This window comes from Gavia stellata, chromosome 14 (assembly GCF_030936135.1).
Source record: "Gavia stellata isolate bGavSte3 chromosome 14, bGavSte3.hap2, whole genome shotgun sequence".
Taxonomy (NCBI): domain Eukaryota; kingdom Metazoa; phylum Chordata; class Aves; order Gaviiformes; family Gaviidae; genus Gavia; species Gavia stellata.
In genome coordinates this window covers 15,618,564-15,645,213 of record NC_082607.1, presented here as the reverse complement: position 1 = coordinate 15,645,213, position 26,650 = coordinate 15,618,564, and the positions used below count along the sequence as shown (strand labels likewise).

The window sequence follows — 26,650 nt, the reverse complement described above, 5'->3', positions numbered from 1 at the left end:
GCTCCTTCCCATGTGCATGAACTGAGGAGGCGTCTCCTGCAGAAGGTGTCACCACCTCTCTGCAGAGCATTTCCTCCGCCGCAGCAGGCCAGGACAGAGCACCCTCCCTGTCACATACCTACCTGTGTTGCAACGCAACTCCATCGCCCTGCTGAGCAGCTCTTGCTTTCGGGGTCCCTGCACGGCGCAGCACGCAACATCTGCCCGGCTGCTCCTGCGGTGCCCTTGTCCCGGCCGCGCTGCCTGCTGAGAAGTGGGAGCAGTAGATTGCCCGGCGGGCAGGCTGCACTCCACAAAGCATCTGTGTTTCTGCCCCAGCCTCCTACGAGACAGAGCCCCTCAACTCCGGCAGACTGCACGCTGGGGCTGGGAAAGCAGCACCAGAAGGGCTCCTTCTGCAAGAGGCCTCTAAGGGAGAAAGACTGCACGAGGGCTTCTCTCCCATGTCTTTCTTCTCTCTAAGATGAAAGCAAGCTGGCGAGACAGCAGCCTCATGCTCTGCAGCATCTGCCACGTCTCCCTTCCCTCCCTCCCCCCCCAGCCCCTGCAAACTGGAGAGCAAACATGAATACTGCTAGATCTGGGCAAAAGTTTTCTACTTTAGCCCGTTTTAGCCATTTACCTGGTCTGGTTGGCCATTGAACCTGCAAGTATCTGCATTCTCTTAGGAAATAAAGGCAAGGAGCACAGAAAAAGCAGCGTATTTATAAGCCAAGCCCCTCCCAGGAGCAGGGTTATGGTAATCAGGGACCCTCTGTCCCAGCATGGCACATGGATTACATACACCCGATAGTAACATATGGAGAGGAGGGCTCACATTCAGCACGCTGCTGCCCTCCCCGGCACGCATGGCCGGCGGTTTTCATGCCACGCGTTAGCCACGGGCACTCAAGAACAGAGGGCAAGGCCAAGCTCCCGCTTTGACCTGAAGAGGAAAAGGATGGGACAGCTGGGTTGGTGCCCCCCCCGGGCTCCAGTGTCCAGGGTTATATTCCTCATGTCTCATTAACTTCTGGGGACAGTTTTTTCCCCTGTTGTTTTTATTTACTGACTCTTGGCATTTGTACCTGGTAATAAAGCCATATATCGCAGTGAGCCACACCACAAAGCCCTGTATGCAATCTAATAATGCTTCGTCACACTGGTGATGAAGACTACATCTAGCTATGCAACCTTCATATAAAATTAGAGGTTTATTTTCTTTCTCTTGCTCCCCCGGTACAGTTACCTGTGATAATGCAGCCATCTCCGTCTCAGCACAGCCTAACACAGACCTCTGCTGCTGACCGGGGCTGGGATTTCTGCCATGCATCCTTTACACTAAGAAAATACACTTTAAGCGAATAAAGCTGAGAAACCATGAATTTTTCCAACTGGAGAGTGCCTGGGCAGCACTTCACATAGCAGAGCTGCATTTAAACCAGGGTCTGTGGGTAAGACTGAAAATAAAGATGAATGAGTTTGGTTGGGTAATTAGATAATAAAATTGAAGGCTCTGGAGTTTAGCCCAGGAATATAATCCAGTATATGTGGCTGGCTAGCCTGCTCCCTCTCCTACTGCTAGCAGCACTGTCTTAACCTAGCAAGGAGATCTGCCCTTCACATGGAGTCCAAAGACAGAAACGCGTTTGGGTAGCACAGCCCGCGTACTAGCACAGGATCGGAGGCACAGGATCAATCCTGCCCTCGTCAGGCTGCCAGCAGCTGGTTTTGTCCCCCATGTGCGAGGCAGGGCTGCAGAGAGGTGCTGCAGGGCTCGAGGTGGTACCCATAACTCTGCGGAGCAGAACAAACCCCATCCCAGGGAGGGTTTGCAGGAGGCTCTGTGTTCGGTAGGAGCACAGCACAGGTGTTTAGGGACCACCAACCTGGCTGATAGCTCGGGGGCTTCACAGAGCTCATTTGGGCACAGTGGAAGTCATCCCACGGGTGGGTGCGAGGGAGACCTCTGCTCAGGGCCCAGCAGGGTCAGGCTGGTTCAGGCTCAGAGATCTGTTTGGACAGAGCCGGAGCTAACTCTCACGCATACCTCGTTGTGCCAGTAAATACTAACGTGGCTGTGTAGCGCGTGGTGTCTAAGGGTGGAAAGGGCAGCACAGCCAATCTGAAAGGAAAACTGAGGTTGGTTTTGCTTTCTGGAGCAACTGCTTTCTTACATTCAGCTTTCAAATTGCTGCAGAACTGAAAAGCAAAGCAGAGGCAAGTTCTCTTTGACTTGGGAAATCCTTCAAAAATGAAGCAAACCCATTTTGAAAGGCAGACTTTGTCAGCTGCCCTATTTTTAGGACTGACTCCTACAGGTCCTTCCTTCAATGATAGCAGTTTTGCCTGAGCAATGACTAGGGACTGCAGGATTTAGGCTTTTAATAAAGCAATTGTGTAATTAAAAATAAATGGGTCTCTAGTGTCACTATTTAAAAGAAAAGAAAATTTAGATCAAATAAGGCATTTCTTTCTTTTTGGTTTAGTCTGCTTGGATCATGCAGAGCTTTAATGACGCAGTCACAAATGTTGTATTTAAAAGGCCTCTTAGTTGCTGAGAGGAGCCCCAGGAGAGGGCTATTAACTGGCCAAATTAGGCTATTTATTTTTGTGAGTTTTGCAAGTTTGAAAAAGAGAGGCACATTTTCACTTAGGAGAGTGATATTTCAAATAGGTCACAGGAAACTCTGGCAGGCAGGGAGCAAAGCAGAGCATCAGTAGGAAAACATTAACCAGAGACATTTTGCGAGTGCGAGTCAACATTTGGGTTCCTAATGGCTTCTGAAGTCCATTCAAAAATCTTTCAGTGGATGTAAAATAGGGGCAAGGCACTGCAGCTGTGCAGGAGCCCTGGCCGAATCCTGAAAGCCTTTAAAACAGCAGAGCTGTACCTGTGGGTGCTTCTGCGAGAGAACCCAGCGCTGTCAGCGCAGCCGACAAGCAGTAAGTGTTTGAAGGAGATGGACTCTGCCTGTTGGTTAGGAGATAGCTGATGCTTGCACAGATGGCTGGTCAGTCTTGAAATTTCACTGCACCCTTCCCTCCTCCAGCTTTGATTTTGTTTCTTCAGACAATCAATGAACTTCATTTTCCTCTCACATAATCACAGCCCGGAGCAAATCAGGAGCGACTTCAGCAAATCCCCCAAAGCAAGCTGCATGCACACCTTAAGAATCAGGGCCAATACTTTTTACACACATGAGGCTGGTTGGAAAAGGTCCCTCCACACCACCTCAACGGGCATGGCACGTGCTCGCCAATAACACACTGTTTCCTCCTTTTCGCATTTGCAGACAGAATCAATTAACTTACAGTCCGCCCAGGAATGATTCACGTGAAGTTACTTTGAAGGACTGGCCCATCTCCCATTGACTTCAGCAGCTCAGGATGAAGCTACCCAGGAGCTAAAGAAGCCTCTGGGGCAACGTTGGGCTGTGGCTGGGTCCCGTCCCTGCTCCAGCAGGGCTGGGGTCCCTTGAGCTGCCACCACACAAGCGCAAGAGCACCAGTGCATCTACACGTGGTGGAAAGGCTTTGCAGGGTCAGGATCAAGATGAGAAAATAAATTACATAATAAGATAATAAAAAGCAGTGTTCCTAGGAAGTGATGTCTAATGGGTTCCTCTTGATGCATTGTAAAGCCACGAGTCATACAAGTCATAAAACAAAACCAAAGTTAAAGAAAAAGTAACCACATGCCTATTAGAGCAATCTTGCTCTTCCTCAAGTTTTTTTCCTATATGAACCAATTGATTGAGAACTCGGAGGACGGGTATGTCTGAGGCTGCGACTGTCACATCAGTGCTTTGGTCAGTGAATAACAAATTTCTGTCAAAACACCTTTCTGTGACTGTGGCGGACCGGGCTGTCAGTACCATGTTCTCCTTCTCCGGCTGGGTAACCATGTGGAGCTGCAGGTGCTTTGTGCCCAGCATTTCCACGGGACTGCAGGTTTTTACGGCACAGATGAACCAGCGTCTTATTGAATCGGAATGAGGGCACTGGCACTGGAGCGAAGGGAGCTGAAAGGGAAATATGGAGCATGCAACTTTACCGAAAACCTTGTCAGTTGATACACAAAACGTCAAATGGACCTGACCCCTAGCTTTATTCTTCCCGTAATTGTTGTTCTCTGTCCTACTAACATAAAACAACCCATCCCACCCCGCACAAAACCTGACCAAACCCAGGAGGCATTTCTGGCATGGTGAGGTTGGACTTGATGATCTTACAGGTCTTTTCCAACCTTAGTGATTCTGTGATTCTGATTCTGAGGCCATGGTCTGGACCGTGAACACCATGGTATGCTCAGCAAGAGGAAAACAGGGGTAGAGAGAGTCCCTCCAGCCGTGCCACAGAAGAAACCCCTGCTCCGACCTGTATCACCGGTAGCGTGTGACAGGGCAGGTGTTAAAGCACACACTGTTTTGCAGAGGTGAGGAGGGAATTTATAGGGACAGGGAAAGGACAAACACATCACTTGTCCATTTGGCATGAAAGGAGCTATAAATATTGTGATGATTGTCTCCAGGAACCCAGGACAACCTCTGCCCTGACTCGCAACCACACACTGTCCCTTTGGACTTTACTGAAGCTATTCAGGTTGCAAGTCACCGGCTCAGCTGGCTCAATTGTCTGTTATTCCCATTAAAAATACCCTAGCAAAAGCAGCGCTTTCCAAGGAGATAGAGGCTGGTTCTCTGTCTCAGAGAAACCTGCTGAAGCTCCAGTTTTGCTCATCGCCCAGTTGTACAGTGCCATTCTCCAGCTGGACCTTGTGTCTGCTCCAGTGGGGCAATGCCTCCAGATCTACTCTGCCTATTAGCTTAGCCCGGCAGTATTTATTTAGCAGATAAAACTTTGATGCTGCTCCTGTAGAAACAGTTTGCAATATATTAACAAGGCCATAATTTAGTCAAAAGCATTTCTCATGTGCCCTCAAACATTTGGCGTAAAAGAAGCAGCAGATGCCAAAGGTCACAAAGCAAATTGAGTCCTTATGAGAAGTTAACCATTAGATAAAGAAAAAGGATGAGGATGATCTGGGGGTACCAGAAACCACACTTTCCTCCAGGACCTTGCAGCTCACAGCGTGTTGTGTATAATATGCGCAAGGTTACCGCTTAAACCAGCTAAATATGGGTCCACGTCCGTCAAGACACAAAGAAGTAATTCATCCTTTTCCCATGGATGGGCACAAAGCAAACCACGCCGTAGAGCAGTCCCGGGACAAAAGTCCCGGGATCAAAAGTGTTCATTGATCGATGCACCTGCACAAACGCCCCGCCACCTGCCTGCCTGAGACGGGGCTTTCAGGAAGGCCCGCAGGGATTTGGGTCGCTCTTGCTTTCCCTAAACCGCCACCTTCCCGCCAAGGCGCCAGGGCACCTCGTCCCGCCGCTCCCCTCCCGGGCCCGGCCACGGGCAGCAGCCCGCGGCCGACACCAGTCACAAAATGGTGCCTCCTGGCCCCGCCGCCATGCGGGGGGTGAGAGGAGAGGTCCCGCTGGCGGCCGCGTTGCCTTCCCCAGCGAAGGGCAAAGGCGTTCCTCGTGGCGGCGGGGGGCTGGCAATGCCCACCGCAGAAACCCCTCCTTGGCCTGTTCTCTTTTTGTCTCTGTTTCCCCATTCAGGAAAAAGCTTCTGTCACAACAGCTGCTGATTCATTTTCTGACTTGGTGCCGAGCGTGCCAGACATAACATTAGTTTGCTGCCAAAGTGGTAAAAACAATGACTTACCAGCTCATTTTTCTTCAGTTGATTATGGTTGGGGGGGGGGGGGGAGGGAGAAAGGAGCTTTAATTAAAATTAGATAAGGAGGAGAATAAATCCACTGAGATGCAAAGAGCAATGCTCTGCAAGGCAGGAACGGGGAGAGCATCTGAGGCGGTGCGGGAATACCCGTCACCAAACAAAGAAAAACAAAGGGGTCCATGGACAATGGCAAGGGACTCTGTGGTCGTTTGCTGCCCTTCACCAACTTCTCCTTCTCTACGCTTTCCACCTTTCCGGTGCCAACAGCTTCCCAGACCAGTAACTCTCAGATCCGACACGATGCCTTCCGGACTGAGAGGAGAGAAGCTGCCCGAAGATGGCTCTGATGAGGACAGACAAGTATACTGGTCTTTGATCCTTCCCATCTTTCCTTCCTGACTTCTTCCTGGGATGAAGGAGTCCTACCATTAAATTTATTCGCTGCTTAAAACATTGACTAACGATTTGCCCAGTAGACAGAATCCACATCCAACCCACATTTTGGAGATGCTGAGGACAGCGGTGATTGGACTGAGATTTTGTCGTGCTTGTTAGACGTTAGAGACAAAAGAGCCAAGTCTGGACCTGATGAGTGAAGTCTGACCTCTTAGACTCTCCAATATTTTTCTCAGTATTTGACAGGGTGCTTCAGACACATGGGAATTCAGCTGATCCATATTCCCTGACCTCAGTCATACGCCACAGGTCGTATTTGGAAATAGCTCACCAGGTCACTAACTCTCATGGCAAACATCCAAGTGAAGCTTAGATGCCAAGAAAACAACGGCACACGTAGTCTGACCACAGTATTGTCCTACTGGTTTTTAGCAACAAATTGATTTCCTAACAGACTGGCCCATCTGCAACCAACACAGAGGAAACGGCACCCTGGCCCAGTTCTGCTGGCCAGAATGGACGGAGAACCGTATTAACTCACGTATTTAAGTTTTCTAATCTTTCTATTACGAGTTAGTGTAGAACATAGCACAGTGAAGTGCTGATCCCCCACCTGAAGGTTTTGGCTCCACTGCCATCAAATAACCGCCAGACCAAGCTGCTGTTCTCCTCCGAGTGATTCATTCCCATGGGGTTTGTTTTCAGTTCTTATTTATTTGGAAAGGAATGGGAGTCAATCAGTGCAAGGAAATGCGGAAGAGTCATGGTAACCAGTGCCAGGGTGAGGACCAGCTATGGAAGAACCATCCAAAGCCCTTATCCCAACACTATCATTATCATCGAGAGGCTGAATCATTCAGAGCACCAGAGGCTACAAAAGAGATTTTTAAGGCAGCTGAAGAGCGGTCATTCCACAGGTCTCTGGCTAACTGTGTGGTAAGATACTATGATTCAAACCAAGGACTCATCAAGGACTACTTATCTAATGCCTGGTAACCACTCCAAACATATGAGGAGGAAAAGCCTTACCTTTATACTTAGGAAGCTCTTGCATTCTTCGCTTTAGATGGTTGCTTGCTCTCTTTACTTGAGGGGAATACAAAGAATGGCTATTTGGGAATGCAAAATCCAAGATCAAGAAGTCATTCTTGGTCACCAGAGAAAATGAAATAGTCAGTAGAGAACCTCTTAAGCAGGAATGAAGGATTTTCAAGAATACCAAATGAGGCACCTAGTTACCACCACCAAGCCACCAAAAGCCGTCCACCTTCTTGGAATATTTTTGGAAATCCACCTCATTATGTCAACTTTTATTCAGAACCTGAAGGGAATATTTTCACCACCATCCTCTCAGAGAACAGGGAAGAAGGGATTTAAGAGAGCTCTTATGTTCTCCGCTCTTCTCTCTGCTACATGGCTAAACTACTTTTTGCTTGACTTAATCTACCTGCATCATTTCACAAGGGCTTGTACACACTGTCCCTTGGACGACATTGCTAAATTACTTCGCTATAGCAAAATGTAAGTATTTAAGAAAATTTCCAACTCAACCAACCATGGTATGAGAACACCCACCAAGAAAGATTTCTCCCTCCCATTACCTTTTGCTGATTCAGATCCTACAGAATGCAAGGCTGCACTGCAGAGCAATGCTTATGATGTGGATCAACATATCTGACCGTCCAGAGACACCCTGCTCTTCTTGGCTTTAGTTGGACCTGTAGTTTCTCACCACCTTTGCAAATTAAGCCTAGAGACTACCACATTAAATTGTATTGCTGCATAAGGACCTTCATTTCCAGGCTTTTATCTGCAGGAATGATATTGCCATTCTATACACTAGACCTGTTTTTGTAATACTATGGTTCATCAGAAGTTTTTATGTTAATACCGAATCAGAAATAATACACATGTGATTCATAATAATCTAACTGAATGGCTGCACTGAATGTATTGTAAGAAATTCTGGTTAGGAAAGAAACTCATTAAAGAAATAGTGACTACTATTATCCCACTGCATATATTGTTCTACTGGAAAGTTTCCTTGAGTAGTTTCTTTAATTAGCAATTTGATATTTTGAAATAGTGTGATCTCTACCACATACAATTTGTAGAACAGACTTGGCTGGGATTACAGAGGAAAACAAGCAATCTTTTCAGACTTTGCATCTCTAGGGCATATCTTGTCATTTTCGAGCTGTTCAGCTGCTGTATATATGTGTATAACACGGTGACACTGTTCTTATGGGATTTTGACTCTTAAAAGTTACATAGATAAAGAGCTTTTTTACTGGAACAGAATATATTGTGGTTGGTTTTGTTTTGGTTTTTTTTTTGAGAAAACTCACATAAAAATATTTGCATAACTTTGGGCTATTCAAATAGAAGGTGTTGACCCCAGCTGTGTTCTAGTGAATGAATCATTTATGTAGGAGCTCATTGCACAGAACGTATGGTATTTTATCTTTGCTGGTTTTCTGCCAAATACAGTCTGTAACAATTTTTCCCCTTTGCCACATTTGCCGCTTGATATCCTTTAAAATATACCAGCTCTAAGTGTGAGAAAGCAAAACAGATTCTGGGCCCCCTTTGGCTGAAAACATTTTGTATGGATACTCCTGTGCTGGCACCAAGGCGCCCTTGCTTTCGGAGAACATCCATTCCAGATTTGGGATCTCCTTGCGCTGAATGCTTTGAACCAATGTTGTTGAACCAATGTTGTTGATTTAAAGTTCATTTAAATCTGCAGGGAACTGCAAAAGCCCAGGAGCAAGCACAGAAATAGGGATCCTTTTCATATATAAAGTAGGAGCTGCCCCGAAGCAGAGGGATAAACTTCCACTACTTCGAAAATCCTAAGCTCTGCACCTGCAGGGAAAGCCTGGAGGAAGGGAGGATGTTTCTGCCATAGCTCTGCTCCGTTACAACTATCCTCTAGGTATCACTTAAGTTGTATTTTAGCAAGACATATTTCTACCCGCAAGGGCAGGGAACAAGATTATTTCATTAAGTGATTGAGGCACGGCATGGCCAAAGCCACTATTACACCAGGTTTGATTTGAAACGGTAAGCGAGAGGTCAAACTCTCTCAGCACTGATCTCCTGGGGGAGAAGAGATAAGGTGGAGTGCTAAGATTTCCACCCTCCTACATGAGTAGATAAGGTCTGAATGAGCAGCCTCATCCGTAGGCTGCTTCTCTAAGCATTTTTTATAGTTTACACTAGAAACGCTCATACCTCTCTACACTGAATCACATAATTACGGTTTCCACAAGAAATTCAGAGCAGGATCTCCTCCCACAAAATTTCCTCTCACCTGCACTCCTTTCATCACCGAAGATGACTGTTTGTCAGCACTACCTCTACTGCTGAGAGAGTTCACAAGCAGCTCAATTTAGCAGCCGACATAGGCGATAATATTCCCCCATGTGCAAGCTTCTAAAATGCTCGCCTGTGATTGTGTGTGGCATGAACATCGCCACGAGGAACCGTTCTTTTAGGACACAATTTCAGTCTCGGTGTGTTCTCCCTGCTAAGCAAGGAACTGCTTTTACAACAGACAACCTCCATCATCGGGAGGTTACCTTCCAGTTTCCCAGGAAAGCCTTGCTCAGACTGAGATATTGCAGACGGGATGCAGCCCCGTTAATCTCTGCCATCCCAGCTTCCTCATGCTTGAGCTGTTCTCCATCATAGGAGGCTCCCTCTTCATTACACCCTTCCTCCCACGTGCAGCAGAATCGTAATAGCCCAGCTGAACCTGACCCTGGGTAAACACCGAACACAGACAAGACACTGCTCTGGAAGTCACCAGTTAATTTGTCTTTCAGAAGCAGATTATTTCTGACGTGAAACGCTTGCTCCCATCCCCTCAAATCAGCAAGCTGGGGTTTCTATACAGCTCTGCAGGAAGGCTCTTCCTGAGAGAGTCACCCAAGAACTTACATTGACACATGTGCCAATGTTATAGGCAGATTTGAAAGCACCACTCTAATGCCAGTTGACTATTGCACAACTCCAGTCTTGGTTGCTCATAACTTCATCTATAATTAATTGTTTGGGCTGAAAATTTCTCCAGATGGGTTTGGCCTCAGGCTAAACTTTTTCAATTCAGCTAAAATGGCTCAAGTCTTTCCTAAGAATATGTTTAAGGAAAAAGATTCTCTTTTGCCCTGTTAAAAGGATCTTTTTGTCATTTACTGAAATGCTCTCACACCTCCATGCTTCTAAAAGCAGTACCTTGAAATACTGGCAGGCTCGACTGCTGTGAAATATATGTCTTTTCATATTCTCAGGGGGAAAAAAGGATCATAATTTGGCTGTTTTCAGCATTAGACTCTTCTTTTTTTTTTTTTTTCTCCTGTTTACACATGTGCAGCAGAGATCCAGTGGCTACTTAGACTATCCTCAGTGCTGAGCAAGCTCGATGCTCCACTGGGCCAGACACACCGCTGAGGCGACACATGCAGCATCCGACGGTGACCAAGGATGCTCCTGCGGCTGCAGGGTTTGGTTGGGCTTTCATTGCAAAAATGCCCTTTGGTTGCAGGGCCTCTGTGGTACCAGGCAAGAAGAGAGTTGGGAGACAGTTCAAGCTGAGCGAGGATATGGACACTGCATCTCAGTGAACACCGGGGAAGTAGCTACTAAAAAGAGCCTGTGATCACCTACCTCCAGAGCAAGGTCTGACCTGTAGGCAAAGAAGATGACCCTGGGTGCACATGGAGCAGCGAAGACAAGGCAAAATATTCAAGAGTTGTTCAGTAAACAGCTGCTGTCCACTCTGGTTACCCAAAGAGACAGAGGTGGAGAAAATGAGTACGTGATCACTCATTAAAAAGAGCACAGCACAATTCAACAGGCCTGAACGCAGTGAACAACCGTAGCGTAACGTTTCCTTCCTCTGGAATATCTGAACTTGAAACCTTATGACAAAGATGTGGTACCCACTTTCAGAAGGGGTACACACCCGGTGACTTCTGGTCATGCAGAAAACAGGCAGAAAGCACAGCTCACTACAAAGATCAAACCCCAGAAACACGGCAAGGGAAGTCTTGAAAAATCTGAATGAAAAAATGCAAAAACTACTTCATTAAGATCTATACCAACCTAATAGCGTCCAGAGATGTGATTAAGAAAAAAGAAAACTCAGCGCTCAACTGCCTAGGAGCTAACTGGAAAAGCAAAATGGGCTCACTCTAATGCAGAAATTAAAACACATAGAGACGGTTCTTGCTACTTTGTGAACATGAGTCAGTATAAGTGAAAAATGGTGCACAGATGGGCCAGCACAGAAGCAACAGAAGTGCCGTGATATTTACAAGGGGGAAAAAAAAAATCTTCCCTTACAAGTGTAAATATACCAGAGAAATCATCCGCTTGCAGCACAAACCAGGGCTTTGATGTAGCAAACACTCCCACCAGGGACAGTGCTGGCTCTGCTGGGAGGAGTAGGGATGGTAGACGTTGCATCTGGAAGACAGTAGGCTCACAGCACCGAGCTTTCCCAAGGAGTCACAACACGCAGAAACACACCAGATGACATGTACCATTTTATAGTCTTTATGCAACCAGCAGCAAGGGGCCAAGCACTGTCCCAGGCTGCGGAGAGATGCTAAGAAGGGAAGAACCGTGGTGCGTGTTGGCTCTAACACCTGGCAACAGCCGCGTGAGAGCCCCACCAGCCTGGGCTCCAGATGCACACAGCCTGTGCGCTTCAGCTCAAGGCAGACCACAGCCGCTCGTGCGACCAGCAATGCAACAGCTTAAAGACACGCAAGTCAAAGCTGGTGTTGTTCTGCACAGAGCCAGGCAGGTGGCATTTTGGGGTCCCCCAGCCTCATCTGGAGCAGAAGACACATGGGGTGTCTTTCTCCAGCCTCTCCCAGGCTGCCCCATCAGTGCAAGCTGCTCAGTTCGCAGCGCGGCCACAGGGCTGAGGTCTCTGCGCAAACCACATTTCTCCCCACCCGCTTTCCCCTCACCTGTAAAAACAGCAGTAACAATATTTACACTTCTGCAGTTGGCTCAAGGTGGGGGAATGAAAACTTAATTATCATCAGTGCTATTTGTGGAGGAACAGCTCACGGCCTGACCGTGGCAGGAACGGCAACGGGGTCCGAAGAGCAGGCTGAGGTCCCAGGGCAAAGCCGCAGGAGATAGCACAAACCTCACCCCAGCGGTAAAAAGGTCTGACAGCTTTCCATGGGAAAGACACAGCTTCCCCATCGCTTATGAACTCGCTTGCAGTGAATTATCACAGAATTTCATAATGGGTCTCCAAACGGGTCAACCAACCTCCTTCCTGTTAGGCTGCTCTGACCGCTGACTCTGCAGTGGCACACGCACTTGTGTTCTACAGGAAAACCATTTTTAAACAATAAAACCAACTTTCAGAACCTCTCACCTCGCCCAGGTCCATCTAACAACTTTTATGGGTTTACACTACATTGTCTCACTCTCAAAGACTTTTCGTTTTTTCCTGGTGGTGTGTGAAAGACAGGAGCACAGCAGGAGAAATTAATTAACTGAGCAGACACAATTCTGCCACCAAATGAACAAAATGAAAGAGTAACAGAGACTTACACTTATGGTCACCCTTAAGTGTTTCACATGACAACAGCAGGGAAAACACTGTCCAGACTGTTGTTTGAATGTTGATAATATTCCAAAATCCGCAGCACTTACTAATTTCTCAGTGGAAATAAAACCTTTGACATCAGTGGGAATTCTGTCTGGGCATGGAATTTGTTGTTACATTATAGTCTGGCAATAGGAGTCTATTTTGATGGTAAGATCTTCAGCACAAAGACAGTTCCTCTCTATGCCTGCCCAGACCACCTGGACTGACAAGCAGAGGACAAAACTCCGATGGAATTGCGTTAGACCTGAATACATCCATGAACACATGTGCTTTCTGCCAATGCCTGTGCTAGTGGAGAGTCTATTCTGTCTTCGCTATGGGCAGGGTTTATACTTTGCAATCACCTGCCAGCAGCCGGAGGTCTGCCCGACGCGTCAGCCCGCTCTGCTGGGTTGCGTTTGCTCTTTGCATCTGAGCAGGCTTGTTATTGCTGCACGCATCCCGCTCAAATGCAGACCGGGACTGGACGAAACAAGGTTGTTAAATCCCCCAAACTCAGGAAGATGTTATAGAATATAGGAGGTGAGGGGGGAGGGAAGAGGGGAAGGAAAGCAGTATGATCACAGCAACAGTAAGAGGGAAAGGAAAAGAGTTAAAATTAAGACAGGAAAAAAATTCAAAGCCTTACGAGAGTAAAACGGAATCACTTCAGACATATGTCAAAATAGTGTCAGATCTTTCTCTTTTCATTAAGTCAGCAGTTAAACACCCACCAGCTCCGCTTTTTGCTAGCCCTGGAGTTTTGCTACACCTGGAGATCCACTCTATGGCATCAGCAGTAGAAACAACTGGGTTTGTAGGCAAATAACCTCATTGAAGAGCGCGTTGAGCGAACCCTTCCACAGCGACTCGTGTTATCATGAGGTGCACCAGTAGGGGTCAGGTCACATACTCGTTCGGTGGAGACCAGCCCAAGAGCTGGGACCAGAGCACAGCAAAAACCATGGAAAAAGGGCCGGAATTCTACACATTTTCCTGTTTTTAAGTCACACGCGATAGCACTTAATATAAGACCCCAGGGTTTGATGCTAAAAAGAAAATTACCCCCCTAATACTAAGTTAAAAACATCAAATTCCTACCTACCCAGTTAATGTGGCAGAGATTCCCGGCTTCTAGCGAGCCTGAACCCTCCTAACAAGGGAACAACTGTGCGCTGGTCTGAGAAGAACTTGTCCATCTCCAGCACTTGGGGTTTCTAACTCTCTCTCACGTTTACATGAGAGTCCCAGAGAAGGTACCAGACACATGAACACTTTTCCATAGGGTTTTAAACCTGGAACAAAATTTAATATAAAATCACGGCCCAATTACAAAATTTTATGGCATGGTTAAAAAATAAATAACCCACACACAATAACTTAAGAACAATCCCCAACTTTTTAGATTTTAGAAGCGTTAGTTTCCTTTTTTGTACATAAGTTCTGTTACGCTTGATGGAACTTTTCCATTACGGGTAGAATGAGGAGTAAACAAGCAAAACCTTATTTACAGAAGAGGGCTAACATCATACAAGACAGAGTGCATATTAGATTGAGACCACAGTAATTTCCTAGGACTGTATTTAGATGAAGGAGTCTGGGTTTTTTAGTGGTTTTGGCCTCAAAACTCTCCCCAAGGGACATGTACAATTTAGCTGTGCTAAAAGTCTCCTTTAGGTTCAGGAGCCAAGAAGATACAGTCATCTCTCTTCTCCAAGGGCCAGCATCCAGGATTTGGCAAGAAAACCACTTTCCTCCCAAGCAGTACCAGCCTGAGTCATACCTGCTCTTTGCCAGTGCCACCCCACCATTATACTAACCCAGCCACATAGATCACGCCTGTCCAGTGCGAGAGGAAAAAAACCAAAGAGACACCCTGATTGCCTGACACTACCTGTCCTGCACTCAAATTTCCACACTTCTCAGCCTGAATAAGGCGGCTTTATGCACCATTTCATTACTGCAGGTAATACTGCACACTCTCAGCAACAGGAACAAAGATTTTGGTGAAAGCAAGTTTGTTTGTTTGAGGGGTTTGGGGTTTTTTCCCTTAAAAAATAATAAATTCTCCCCGTTTGTAACTACGAACATTCCTCGCCAGTCTTCAGTCAGCCAAAAAACACACGAGGCCTTTCTGAAAAACTAAGTTCTGTGCAACAAAGTTATTAACTGCTGGGAAAGGCAGGAAAGCTCTTTTACAGCTGTTCATTGATGCACTGAACATCACCTTACACTCTGTAGCCCCTTTTGGATTCTGCAGACTTCTGGAGTAGGCTGAAAAAAAAAAAATAAAAACCTTGGCCAGAGCAGTTACACTGCTTCTTGAGATATGTTTTCTTTGGGTTCAGGCCTCAGATTCTCAGCCAGCGATTCCTGTCCCTGGTGGAAAATAAAAAAAAAAATGAAAATACCAGGTTTTTCTGCTTTTCAGGAATCTAGGGAACAAACAGGACTTTCTAATGCATTTGCGAAAGATGTGCATTGACCCCAGTGTCCTTCCATTTGAGATCACAGTTATTCTGAGACAATAAGGTCCCGAACGCCTGTCTGTGAGTCCTGCTGTCAGAAGAGCAGCGCAGCGCCCAGCGCTGGACCAGCGCACTCCCGGAGACACGATGCTGGGAAGCGGGAGAGGAGGCAGCCTGGCCGCAGCAGCTCCCGTTCAGCGCTGGGGACCTCCAGGCACCCTGCAAGGCACATCCCTGTGCACACTCCGGTCGCGCTCCCACGGACGGGGAGAGCCCGATTCACCTGATGCCGAAGTCCCCATTGCCGACTCTTGAGCCTGCCCACACAACGGCTTTAATGACTCGGAAACCTTTTAGATCAGCACTGTGGCTTGTGTCAGTTACTTCAGTTTTAAACAGATGCACGTAAGCCTTGTTTTAAGCAACTGGCTATCTTCCCAGAGTAGACGACGCCAGAATTAATTTTCTCTATTTAATTTATAATGCATCATTTTTATTCTAAAACTGTGCACTGATGCTTGGGGACCGGCAGGTGTATTTAATCAGTACATAAACCATACCCAAGCAGTCCTGTTTCTTCTCATTCCTGCACTCTCTACCATGAGCACACCATTCCTCGCACCCGATCTGCTGCTTAGCTTTCTTTCCTCTTTCCCTTTTAAATGGCACAGACAGCTGATGAAGAGCCAGGCACTCACCTTAACCCAGACTTGAAGCTCCATCAGACTTTCTCAGCAGGAACAGTCAGGCTTGAAAAGAGAGGTAATGCTTGGCAGGTGCTCCCAGGGGACTGGCCAAAAATAAATGCACTCTCCGGCTACTTCCCATCTGAGTACTACTAACATTTCTCCTTTAAGAGTGCAGCTAAAGCATTTGATTTATGCAAGGCGAGGAGGTTCTGTGTTTGTTTGCAGTAGCGGTGGCAGATCCAGGACACAACAGGGAATATTCAGACCCATTTTAAGCACCTACGTAAGGCGCCCGTGCTCCCCATACAGACAAGGGATCTTTTAGGGTGTGATTCAGAGCACTGTAATTAGGAACCTGCCTCTCACCTTTGATTATAGCAGGAGTCTAGACATCTAATTTAGGCAGAGAAATTACATACTTAAAATTAGCTTGTACAAATATCCCCCAATGCATCAGTTCTGCAAGGGGCCAGACTGGAGGCTCTATGGGAAGATGGTTACGGTGAGTAGTACTCCGCACTTGGCAGGCAGGGAGAAGCGGAGTAAGTCTGTTTACGGGGAGCTCTACTCAGCCGTGACTTCCACCAGGCGAGCCACCGCAGCCAGCCACAGCACGCCGCGGGCTGGGGGGAACCGAGCCCCGAAGACCCCCAGCCGCTTCCCTCGGCTCAGCTGCTGGCGTTGAAGGAGGAAAGTCTGTTGGATCTCAGCTCTGGCACAGGACCAGAGCCGGCAGCACGGCGACCCGCCAGCCCATTGCCCAGGGAAACCTACTCCTTCCCTCTCCACGGTGATGCAGCTGTGACGGAAGAGAGTGGGAATATCCCCGAGTCCTTTAACGGCAGGGCTGCTGGGGTGGTGCAGGCTCAGGGCTCTTTGTAGCTGTTGCCATCTCATGCTACTGCTTGCTTTTTTATTTATTTTTTTTTAAAGGAACCACTTGGATCATAACTTTAATCAAGACTTCAGAAAACAAGGCATTTAGAAAATTTGACCAGATGCATTCCAGCTTCATAAGGGAATTTAAAAGACCCCCAAATCAGCAATTTCTTAACTTAAAAAAGAATTGTTGTGTTTGGAAACAGGGCCATAAAACAACAATACCTCAGGCAGGAGATGGACACAGACGGAAATGTAACTCAGCCTCTGAAATTGCTCATTTTAAATTGTGTGTAGTATTTTCATTTTCCATCACAGATAACTGTGTGGCAAGGCTATGTATTGCTACATGACAGCTCATTCCGCTTTTAAAACAGCAGCACTTCAGTAGCAGCTAAATTGATGCTTTTTATGTGTCCATCACTTATCAAGGGTAATTGATTAGTGCCTGTGAGGGGCTCTGAGATCTAACGGATTACATGTTCTGAGCCTGCTAAATTATTTGAATAGATTTAGGAAGAAAAAGATGCTAAATCAGATTTCTGTCTGACCCTGCATTACCTTTCCTGATCAGTATTTCCCCTTCCCTTTAAACATATTTTTGCTCAGAGAGCCAAAAGCATGCTAAGACCAGGGAGCAGATTTTCAAAGGCAGGAGGAAAAGTTAAGCACAATACCTTTTAAAACGTAATGGGAAGCAAGTATATTTTCCCGCTGAAAGCTTCTCCAATGGCTGTTTATTCTGCTAAAGACTGCAGCTTTAACCTAGCTCAAGAGAAGAGAATGAAAAGGTCATAGCTCCCTCGAGCTTGGAGGAAAGCGATCCACTGCGCTCCTGGACCACATAACGTGTGCCAGGCTCCGGCCTCGGCACGGGCACATCCTCGGCAGAGGAGCTGGAAGCGTTTAAGGCCGGGCTGCCTGCCTTAAACACACCCTGAACCAAGAATAGCCTGGACTCCTGGGCACAGGTCAGGCGACGCTGAGTCACTTGCTGGCCAGTCCCCAGGCTCTCCAGCTGCCTTGGCCTCGGTCTCCCTTAAAGACACAACCTCTGCCCGCCGCACACAGCCCCAGCTCCGGCCGGGCATGACGGGCCAGGGATGGCACCCTGGGATGTTGGCGGGTTCAGCCAGATGAACGGTTCCAACATGAATTCCTGGTTTGTACCGCCCCGTTTCCCTCCAGCTTCGGAGCGCAGCGCTGCTGCTGCCTTGCTGCCAATTAAATGCTACATTCATACGTTTCTTTGTAATTATGAATCAACTCACAAGCGTTGGTGCGCACCCCAGGCTCGCACAGAATGGCAAACAATATACTGTCACGGGTTGCATCAGCTGCTGCGATGCTCTCTCATGCCTTCAGGCTTGCTAAAGCTGATCTAACGCTAATATAATAGCCTTTTTACCCGCCTCCTCCCCCAACAATTACCAGAGGCTTGGAAAGCCATTGAAATGCAAATAGCTGATGGAGAGGTTATTGGGGAACCAGACTGGGAAGATACAAACGTTGTCCTGCTAGTTTCCTTTAGTTTGACTCGAACGGGACTGTAATCCTGAATTTCTCTTTGTACGAATAGGAAGAGAGGCAATAGTGTGAATGCAGGGATGGTCTTGTATAGCAGCTGAACTGCATCTTCTCCAGCGTAGCTTCTCTGTAATCTGGGACCCCTGTTACTCCTCTTAGTTGCTGCAGCAGCAGAGACAATTGCACAGTACAGAAGCGTCTGCAACTCCGATAGCATGACAGGAGCGCGCTGAACTACGCTGACTTACTGAAACCTGCCCTGGTGCCTTCCCCCCCGAAGGTTTGTGGGAGGCAAGGCACTGGGAGCCATGGAGCCTGCAACCTTCTGTGTGGCCATAGAGGAAAATCAGCAGTAGAGCATCCCTCCCCCTGCTACCCCACCACATCCTTCAACCCAGGCACTTCTAAAGAGGACTGCAACTCCTCCATGGTCTGTTTGCTCACTATCTTTTCAAGTGATGCTCCCACCAAGGACAAAAAGCATCGTGTGGACCCAAGGCAGTTCTGACACTTGGCTGGAGCAGTGGGGCACAGCAGTATCTCCCACCTGCGGTAAGGTGGGGTGGGACTAGGACAATCCAGACACTTCTGCAGGCTTCAGTCCCCACTAAGGCTTTAAGAATTCCTCCCAAATACAGGCTGCATCCTCACCCCCTTTTCTGTAGCGAAACAACATATAGATATCAACAAAGAAGATACTTACTGTATTATTAACAATTCCCTCCCCCCATTTAAAAAAGATGTAGAGAAGAGGGTCCAGCACCTGGTGCACATGAACTACAAGGGGCGGCTTGTTTGCTTTGGCAAGGAAAAGGCTGAGGGCAGCTCTACCCGCAGCTTACAGCTATTTAAGGGCTGTTACTAAGATGACAGAGCCAACCTCCTCTTGGCAGTGGCAGGCAACGCAACTGGGGGTGATGGTCAAAGAAGCGGTTCGGGAGGGTCAGACTGGACCTAGGAGACTCTCCGTCACTAGGCAGTGGGGCAGCACGGCTGTGGGTCACTCAGAGAGGTGGGGGAGCCTCTGTCCCTGGAAGTTTTCAACTCCCCACCTGACAAAGCCATGGCTGCTGTGCCCTGCCGTCCGTGGGTCTCGCTCCGAGGGGGCGTTTGGGTTAGAGACCTCCAGAGGTCGCTTCCAGCCAACATTTCTGTGGCTCCGTAACCTCCACATTAAAAACTTGGCATGAAAGGGTGACACTGCAGCAGCTCCCTCCCCTGCACTTCTGCGGAGCCCCTTCCCGGGAGCGGGGCAGAGCACCCACGCCCGGCACCATCGCCCCATCCCGGCACCACTGCTGAGCCCAGCCGGCATACACGGCTCCCACGGCCCCCGGGGGTCCTGCCCGCCGCCATAGACGACTCCCACAGCCCCCGGGGGTCCTGCCCGCCGCCACACACGGCTCCCACGGCCCCCGGGGGTCCTGCCCGCCGCCACACACGGCTCCCACAGCCCCCGAGGGTCCTGCCCGCCGCCACACACGGCTCCCACAGCCCCCGGGGGTCCTGCCCGCCGCCACACACGGCTCCCACGGCCCCCGGGGGTCCTGCCCGCCGCCACACACGGCTCCCACGGCCCCCGGGGGTCCTGCCCGCCGGCACACACGGCTCCCACGGCCCCCGGGGGTCCTGCCCGCCGGCACACACGGCTCCCACGGCCCCCGGGGGTCCTGCCCGCCGCCACACACGGCTCCCACGGCCCCCGGGGGTCCTGCCCGCCGCCACACACGGCCCCCGGGGGTCCTGCCCGCCGCCACACACGGCTCCCACAGCCCCCGGGGGTCCTGCCCGCCGCCATAGACGGCTCCCACAGCCCCCGGGGGTCCTGCCCGCCGCCACACACGGCCCCCGGGGGTCCTGCCCGCCGGGCCCTCCCCGCCCCGCCCGCCGCTACAGCGCATCGCACCCAGGCAGCAGCAACCCAAACCCCCGCACAGGTTTCCTGCGCGTCTCCTCGTCGCTATCTGCAGCGCGGATTCTCCCCACTTCGGTGCGTAAATATGGGGCTGAGCCCAGCGGCAGCCACCGCACACGCCCGGCGGGAGGATGCGCGCCGGGGCCGGGACGCGTTTTCGCCGCGACGGGAAGAGGCGGGCAGGGCGCGGGGCCGCCCAGCGCGGCAGCCGCCGGTGCCGGGGCTCAGCAATGCCCCGGGGGCCGCAGCTCCCGCCGGGGCTCCGCCGCTCGTCGGACGCCCCCCTCCCCGCCGCGGGGCCGGGGGCCGGCCGAGAGCGCGGCGCGGCCCGGAGCGGGGGGCGGTGGCACCGTGCGCCCGCCCCGTCCCGCCCCGTCCCGCCCCGGCGGAGGCAGGCGGCGGTCCCCGCGGCAGACGCGCAGCCCCGCCGCGCCATGACCGGCCGCCGCCGCCTCCTGGGGCTCCTCCTCGCCTTCGCCGCGCTGCTGGGCGCAGGTAGGGCGGCCCGGCCGCCGGCACCGCAGGGCTGCAGCGGGAGGGGGCGGCCCGGGGCGGGGGGGGGGGTCCCCGCGGGGCGCGGCGCGGTTTGCGCATGATCGCGGCGCCGGGCCCGGCTCCGGCACGGCGGAAACCGCCTCTGCGTCCGTCCGCGGTCACCCCGCAGGATGCACCCCCGAGGGGGAACCCCGCAGAGGCTGCAGCCCCCCCCGGCCCTGGGGGTCCCCGGGTTGGGTGCGTCCCCCGGTAGCACGCAGCCTTCCCCGGGGGCGGGGGGCTCACGGGGCCGGGGAGATGCACCCCCGAGGAGGGTCCCCAGGAGGGCGCACCGCAGGGGGATAGCGCTTGGGGGGCCCCGCACCCCCCGGGGCCCCACCCCGACACTGCAGCGGGTGGCGGGACGCCAGCCTGTGCACCAGGGCCGGGCCCGGCCACAGCCATTCCCTAGTCACCCCCCCGCGCCCCGGCTCTTACCGTCCCCCGGTAGCGCCTGTCCCTTCTCCCCCTGCTCGGTGGCTGGGGATGCTCCTGCACAGCTCTCTGACAGATACGATGGCTCTAAACCCGTCATTAGATGACAGTACTGGTGACTAAAGCATCTCGGAATGCAGCGTATGCCGCTTTGTGAGGAAGTGTCACACCGACGTTTAAACAAAATGCGCGATGCTGCAGGTACAAAGCTCGGTAGCAGCCTGTGACTCGGATAATCCGAAAGAGAGGGACTCCCAGAGATGTCATGAAAGGAGTTTGGTTTTGTCTCTCTGCTTACTGAGCTGTTGGATTAGCGGATTCTCGGTGTGACCCAAATTTCTCAGGCTGCTGGGTGTATTCTCGCTCTTTTTTAGTCCCCCTGCGATTTCTGCAGATCAGAATAGTCTAACCCAGAAATCCATCCCAGCTGGACAGGAACTAGGAAGATAGGGAAAAAAACCATGCTTTTTTGGGGGGGAGGAGGGGAATTAATAGCAATACAAAGCTTACCACAACTCTCTGTTTCCTTTAAGAAAAAAGTACTCTTAAAAAGCTGTTTGTTTGTTTGTTTGAATAGAAAAAAGACCTCTTAAAGGTTGTACAGAGAAAATAGACAGCAATTATGTAAAAGGCCTTGGGAGAGTTTTTCCCCAAAAATCTGCTATTAGCTAAGAGGCACCCATCAAACAGATTGGTTAGGGGGTATTAGCATCAAAACGAAGAGTGAGCTGGGCCACAAGCAGCTTTTGCTGTTGGAAGAGATTAGGTTTACCATGAGTCAGCCTGGAATTAGTCTCTGTTTGCATTAGGTACTTACCTGTTCGTGCACCTGGAAGGGTAACAGTGTGGTACAGAGTTGCCTGTGCTCACCAGTTTAGTGGCTGCATTTTTAATTGGTGGATACCAGTTTGATAGGCTGAGCTAAGAAACTGTGCATAAAGTCCTGATTTTAGATTAAAATAAAAAAAAAAATCTGATTAGTCAGCAGCAAAGCTATTTGCATTCCGTGTTGTTTGCAACGTGGGCAAAGAAAAATGCTGTTCCTTTTCATTTTGGAGCACTGGGCTGCAAGGTCCAGCTCTTAAATATCCTTGGCTGTGTTTGTATCAAAATGAATTTCACTGAAACGTTCATAAATCATTCCTGCCAGCACAAGGCTTCACAGGTAATTGAACAACATTAAGTTCAGCTCCTGTCTGAGCTGCTTTAACTTGCCTCTCCCTGGAAATAACTGTATAAAGGTAAGCGGGCTCTGCGCTTGCAACCTCCTCAGCGCAGAGCCCTGCCGACACCGGACGCGTAGAGACGACGTACTGGTGTGGGGCTTCAGCTTTTCCACGTGGCCTCCGGTTCCTCCCCTGGTGTTTGGGTATTTTGGTAGTGGCTCTCCCAACCCACGGGTGGGTGCTTGCTCCTCCCTGTGTCTCTCTCCCAAATGTTTTGGAGCAGCTTTGCAGTGCCCTGATGGCAGCTCGGAGAGCCCTTCCCCACCTGAGCACTGAACTGGCTTTCTGGGTACCAGGGCAGCCTCCCCGCCGTCATCCCGTGCCCACAGGAAAATACCAGGTGGTGGTAAGGAAGTGGGTTTCCGAGGTAGGGCTTTCCACCCCGGCTCCTCAGGACAGCAGCAACAGAAATCAAATTTCTTTATTGCCTCTATTCACTGGCTTTTTTTTTGCCTTCTTGTTCTGAAACAGTCTTTCCAGCGCTGCCAATGGTGGGTCGCAGACAGTCCAGTCTCTTGCAAGCTCGGTCATTTGTAAACCTCCAAGAACCCAGGATAGCAAACTAGACAACAAAATTGGTACTTAGCGTGATTCCTGCAGCTGAGGTCCGGATCCACCATTGACACCAGAGTAATGTGCATCTTGGCTGTGGCTGTCCAGTAAAGCAGGAACAAAACCCCACTTTTTAATTGATAAAATATGGTAGGTTTTGGGTTTGGTCAAATTCCACTGCGTTTCCCTTCATACGTGACTGTGCGCTTCAGCGCCCAGTGGGCTATCGGACACAGCCGTGCCGCATCCATCCACGCCTCTGAGCTGCCGTGCTCCCTCCGCCTTCACCACCCATCTGGCCGCGGGTGCAGTGCTGGAAATAGGAATTGCTTGCAGAGCACCAAGCCGTTTTCCAGTGCCGCTAAACTCCGGGGTATTCCCACAGTGCAGTGGGGGCAGCAGCATTACAGTATTTTGAGGCAGTGGAGGAAACCAAACGCCCTGCAAAGCCTTTTTGCTGCAGCTGGAGCAGCAGCCAGAGGCAAGCGTTCCCTATGCTAGCGCATTGCATGATGTTTTAAATGCACAGATCTACGGCTTTTCCAGAAAGTAGTTATGTTTGAGTCATCCAGGGTTAGCCACATGTTTGTACGAAATTATAAGGAAAACAGTCAAACAAGGAACTTCCCACAATCATTTTTTTCCCCTCTCCTGTCCTCACTCTCATGGTAAGCCAGACAGAAATGCACTGATTGAGTTTTCATGGAAAAATGGCAGATTTGATGTACGAGGTCAGTGTTCTTGCAGGGAGCGCAAGTTTACCTCTTACAGGCCAGGCAGAAGGGGCACATCCAGATTTTATGCTTTACGTTGTGTAAGAAAAGCTTGAAGAAAAACTTTGTGATTACAAACTGGCAATAAGAATACTTGGGCACGTCCTCCAAAGTTGCAATATCAGCAGTGACGGGCAACTCTTCCATGTTGTCATCCCATGTCTTAGTAGGGAGCGTCTCACAGATCACCTCTCCTCTCAAGTGTGACTACAATATCCCACCAGCAATTACAATAATTACTTAAATGTGAAAGTAATATTAGACAGTATAATTAGCTATTTATAACTGTTGCACAGATGGCTGCAGTCACTGCAGGCAGCTCCTCTGCACAATCTCCGCACAACGGTGCCCAACCGAGAGTGCAGAGAAAGCAGAAAGGAACCAGCTCTTTTCCAGGTGTTTTTCCAGGTGTCCGGGCTCCATTTTGCGGCGGGCAGTGGTGGACACAGCTGGCAAAAAAGGGGGTGCTGGTGCCAGGTGACCCGCCTTGGTTTGGCACTGCTGTCGAAAGTGAAGGCGATAGCAGCGTTCTGTAAGGCGTTCACCTGCGCTAAAAATCTTTGTTATAATACATTATTATGTTATTAAATTTATAATTACTAGGTATCAGCAGTGAATCAAACTAATAGATTTAAAGAATAATTTTTACTTTGATAGTGTCTTTAGTGCATATGACAGAGCGGGAGAAGCTAAATTGGTTTTCTTACAAATTATCTCTGAACAAATATGCATTAATTAAATGTGCCATGCTCAGATATTTATGTACAGAGCTTTGGAAATAATTAATTTCCATACTTCTGCTTGTATTTCGGAACTTTTTCTTCTACCAGCCTAGTAATATCTATGCTTGGAAATGGCCATTTAACTCTTGGGTTTTTTTCCCCTCTACAAAAATGTAATTTTTTCCTTACATCTGTTGCAACCGTTTCAGCCCTTAAAGCACATAAACCAGAAAAGTCTATTGATCTCCAGTGTTGACTAGAATAAACTTTTAGGACTGCTCAGTTTAAAAACAAATTTGTTTCTCCTTGGAAAAAGATCTCCTGGAGGTTTAAGGCATTGACTTTACAATTAACTAAAGGAAAAACTGGGGTTTTATTAGATGGTGCTTCTGAAGCCACTCTAATAACAAAACATATGTTTAATAAATTACATAATACTGATGGCAAAGAGAAAACATTTGCAATAATTCCTTTGTAATCTGATTGACTGATATAATTCACAACTGGTGGAAGAACTTGAATAGAGGAAAATGGGAGAAAATGAACGTGGCATATCAAAACGCAGAACATGAAAGGACTTTTTTGAAAAGGAAACTTCAAAGGTGGGGATCCAGATGCTGGAGTCACTAGCTGTGATTTGGGATGAGAGCACAAGAGCATGTTTGCCGAGTGAACGGCGCTTTTGAGAAGAAAACAGAGAACCCCAATACAAGCCCGTTAGCCATCGCAAAGCGAGAGGCAAACGCTTTCTGTACACTCGCAGGGATTTCAGCGGAGCCGCACAGGGTCAGGTTTGGGTTTGATCTTCTGAAGCTCAGCCTACTGCTGTGATGTGGGTGAAGTTAATGTTAACACATATTTACAAAACTCTCTTCTTGTCACTCCAAAATCCTTTTACAATGCTTTCCAACCTTGTCTAGGAAACACAGAATATTATTGTGGTAGGAGTACTGGGGCCACAGGCAGAAAGCTGATGCCGAGTCCAAGCTTCTCTTCCCTGAGATACCCAACCACATGAGCAGCGTCTTCAGGGAAGGAGTGCACCAAGTCTGCTGTAGGGATTCAGTGTTGGCATGGCATATATGTGTAGAGAAGCCAAAGAAAGCAAAACCAGAGGCATTGGCAAGATTTTGGAGCTGGCGGCTCAGGCAGGGAGGAGGGATGCTGTGAACAGCATCGTTCTGCTGTTGGAAGGCTCTGCAGGCGAGCAGCGGTGCGGCTGGCATGGGGTTGTCTCCAGCAAACAAGGTGTTGGGAAAAGACAATTGCTCAGCATTTTGCTCGCCCTTTGAAATGCTCTTTCCCCACACCCAAAGAAATCTGGATAGAAAGAACTTGTCAACGTCGAAAGAATCTTACCGAAATCCCACTTCAAAAGGATGTACTCCTGGTTGGGTGTTTAGGGGTGGCTGCAGGGGGGGCTCCAGGAGGGCAGGAGACAAAAGCTAAACAAGCAGAAGAGATTTCCAGACCCAGCTGTGGGTGACAAAGGAGGTGCTTGTGCTGCAGAAGGGACATTAGATATGTGATAAGATTTTGAACAGCACGTTAATCTGTGGCCATGAAGTGTTGTCTGCCGACAAACCTGTGCTTTTAGGGGTAGGAGCTTAGGGAAAAGTCTCTATCTCTGTGTCAGATCTCTATAAGACCTCTATGGGATAAAAGCAAGCAGCTTGGTGGAGCACGTGTCTCCACGATGACCAGCTATCTCCATTCAGGTGTCCCCGCTACTGCAGGACTTGGGTTGTCTTTCCAGACAATACAATCTGAGAGAAGCTAATGCCAGACCCCGTCTAGCTCATTTGGAGTAAAAACCTCCCTGGGTCCCATCCTGCCATCTGATACATAGCGTTCCTCTCGAAGATTTGCAGAATTTTCACTGCAGAGCCTGAGTGTACCCTGGGGTAAGCTTTCGTGCCGTGAAGAGGTTAGAAAGACCAAGAATTGGCGAAACTTCCCCCTTGCCCAGCACATTTTCCCCACCCTGGCAGTTCTTTTGGCCAGAGAAATCCCCATGCAACCTGAGCCCAACGCAACACCAGGCTGAAGAGGTTGCAGCCCCCCAAAGCCGAAGCATCCAAGGCGATGCTTCCAGCTGGTGCAAGCCTGCCCTGACCATCCCTCTGGCCCCCAGGCAAAGCCCGGCTTTGTGACCCAGAAACAGGCTGGTTTCTAA

At 49.4% G+C, this 26,650-nt stretch overlaps 1 protein-coding gene across 1 annotated transcript in view; it reads left to right on the top strand.

Moving 5' to 3' along the window:
* The first annotated feature begins 20,666 nt into the window (after nucleotides 1-20,666).
* CD99L2 (CD99 molecule like 2) overlaps nucleotides 20,667-26,650 on the top strand; it is a 35,992-nt gene continuing 30,008 nt past the window's right edge. The window contains exon 1 of the mRNA XM_059824577.1: nucleotides 20,667-20,727. Within this exon, the coding sequence (XP_059680560.1) occupies nucleotides 20,667-20,727 (61 nt within the window). The remainder of the gene's footprint in view (nucleotides 20,728-26,650) is intronic.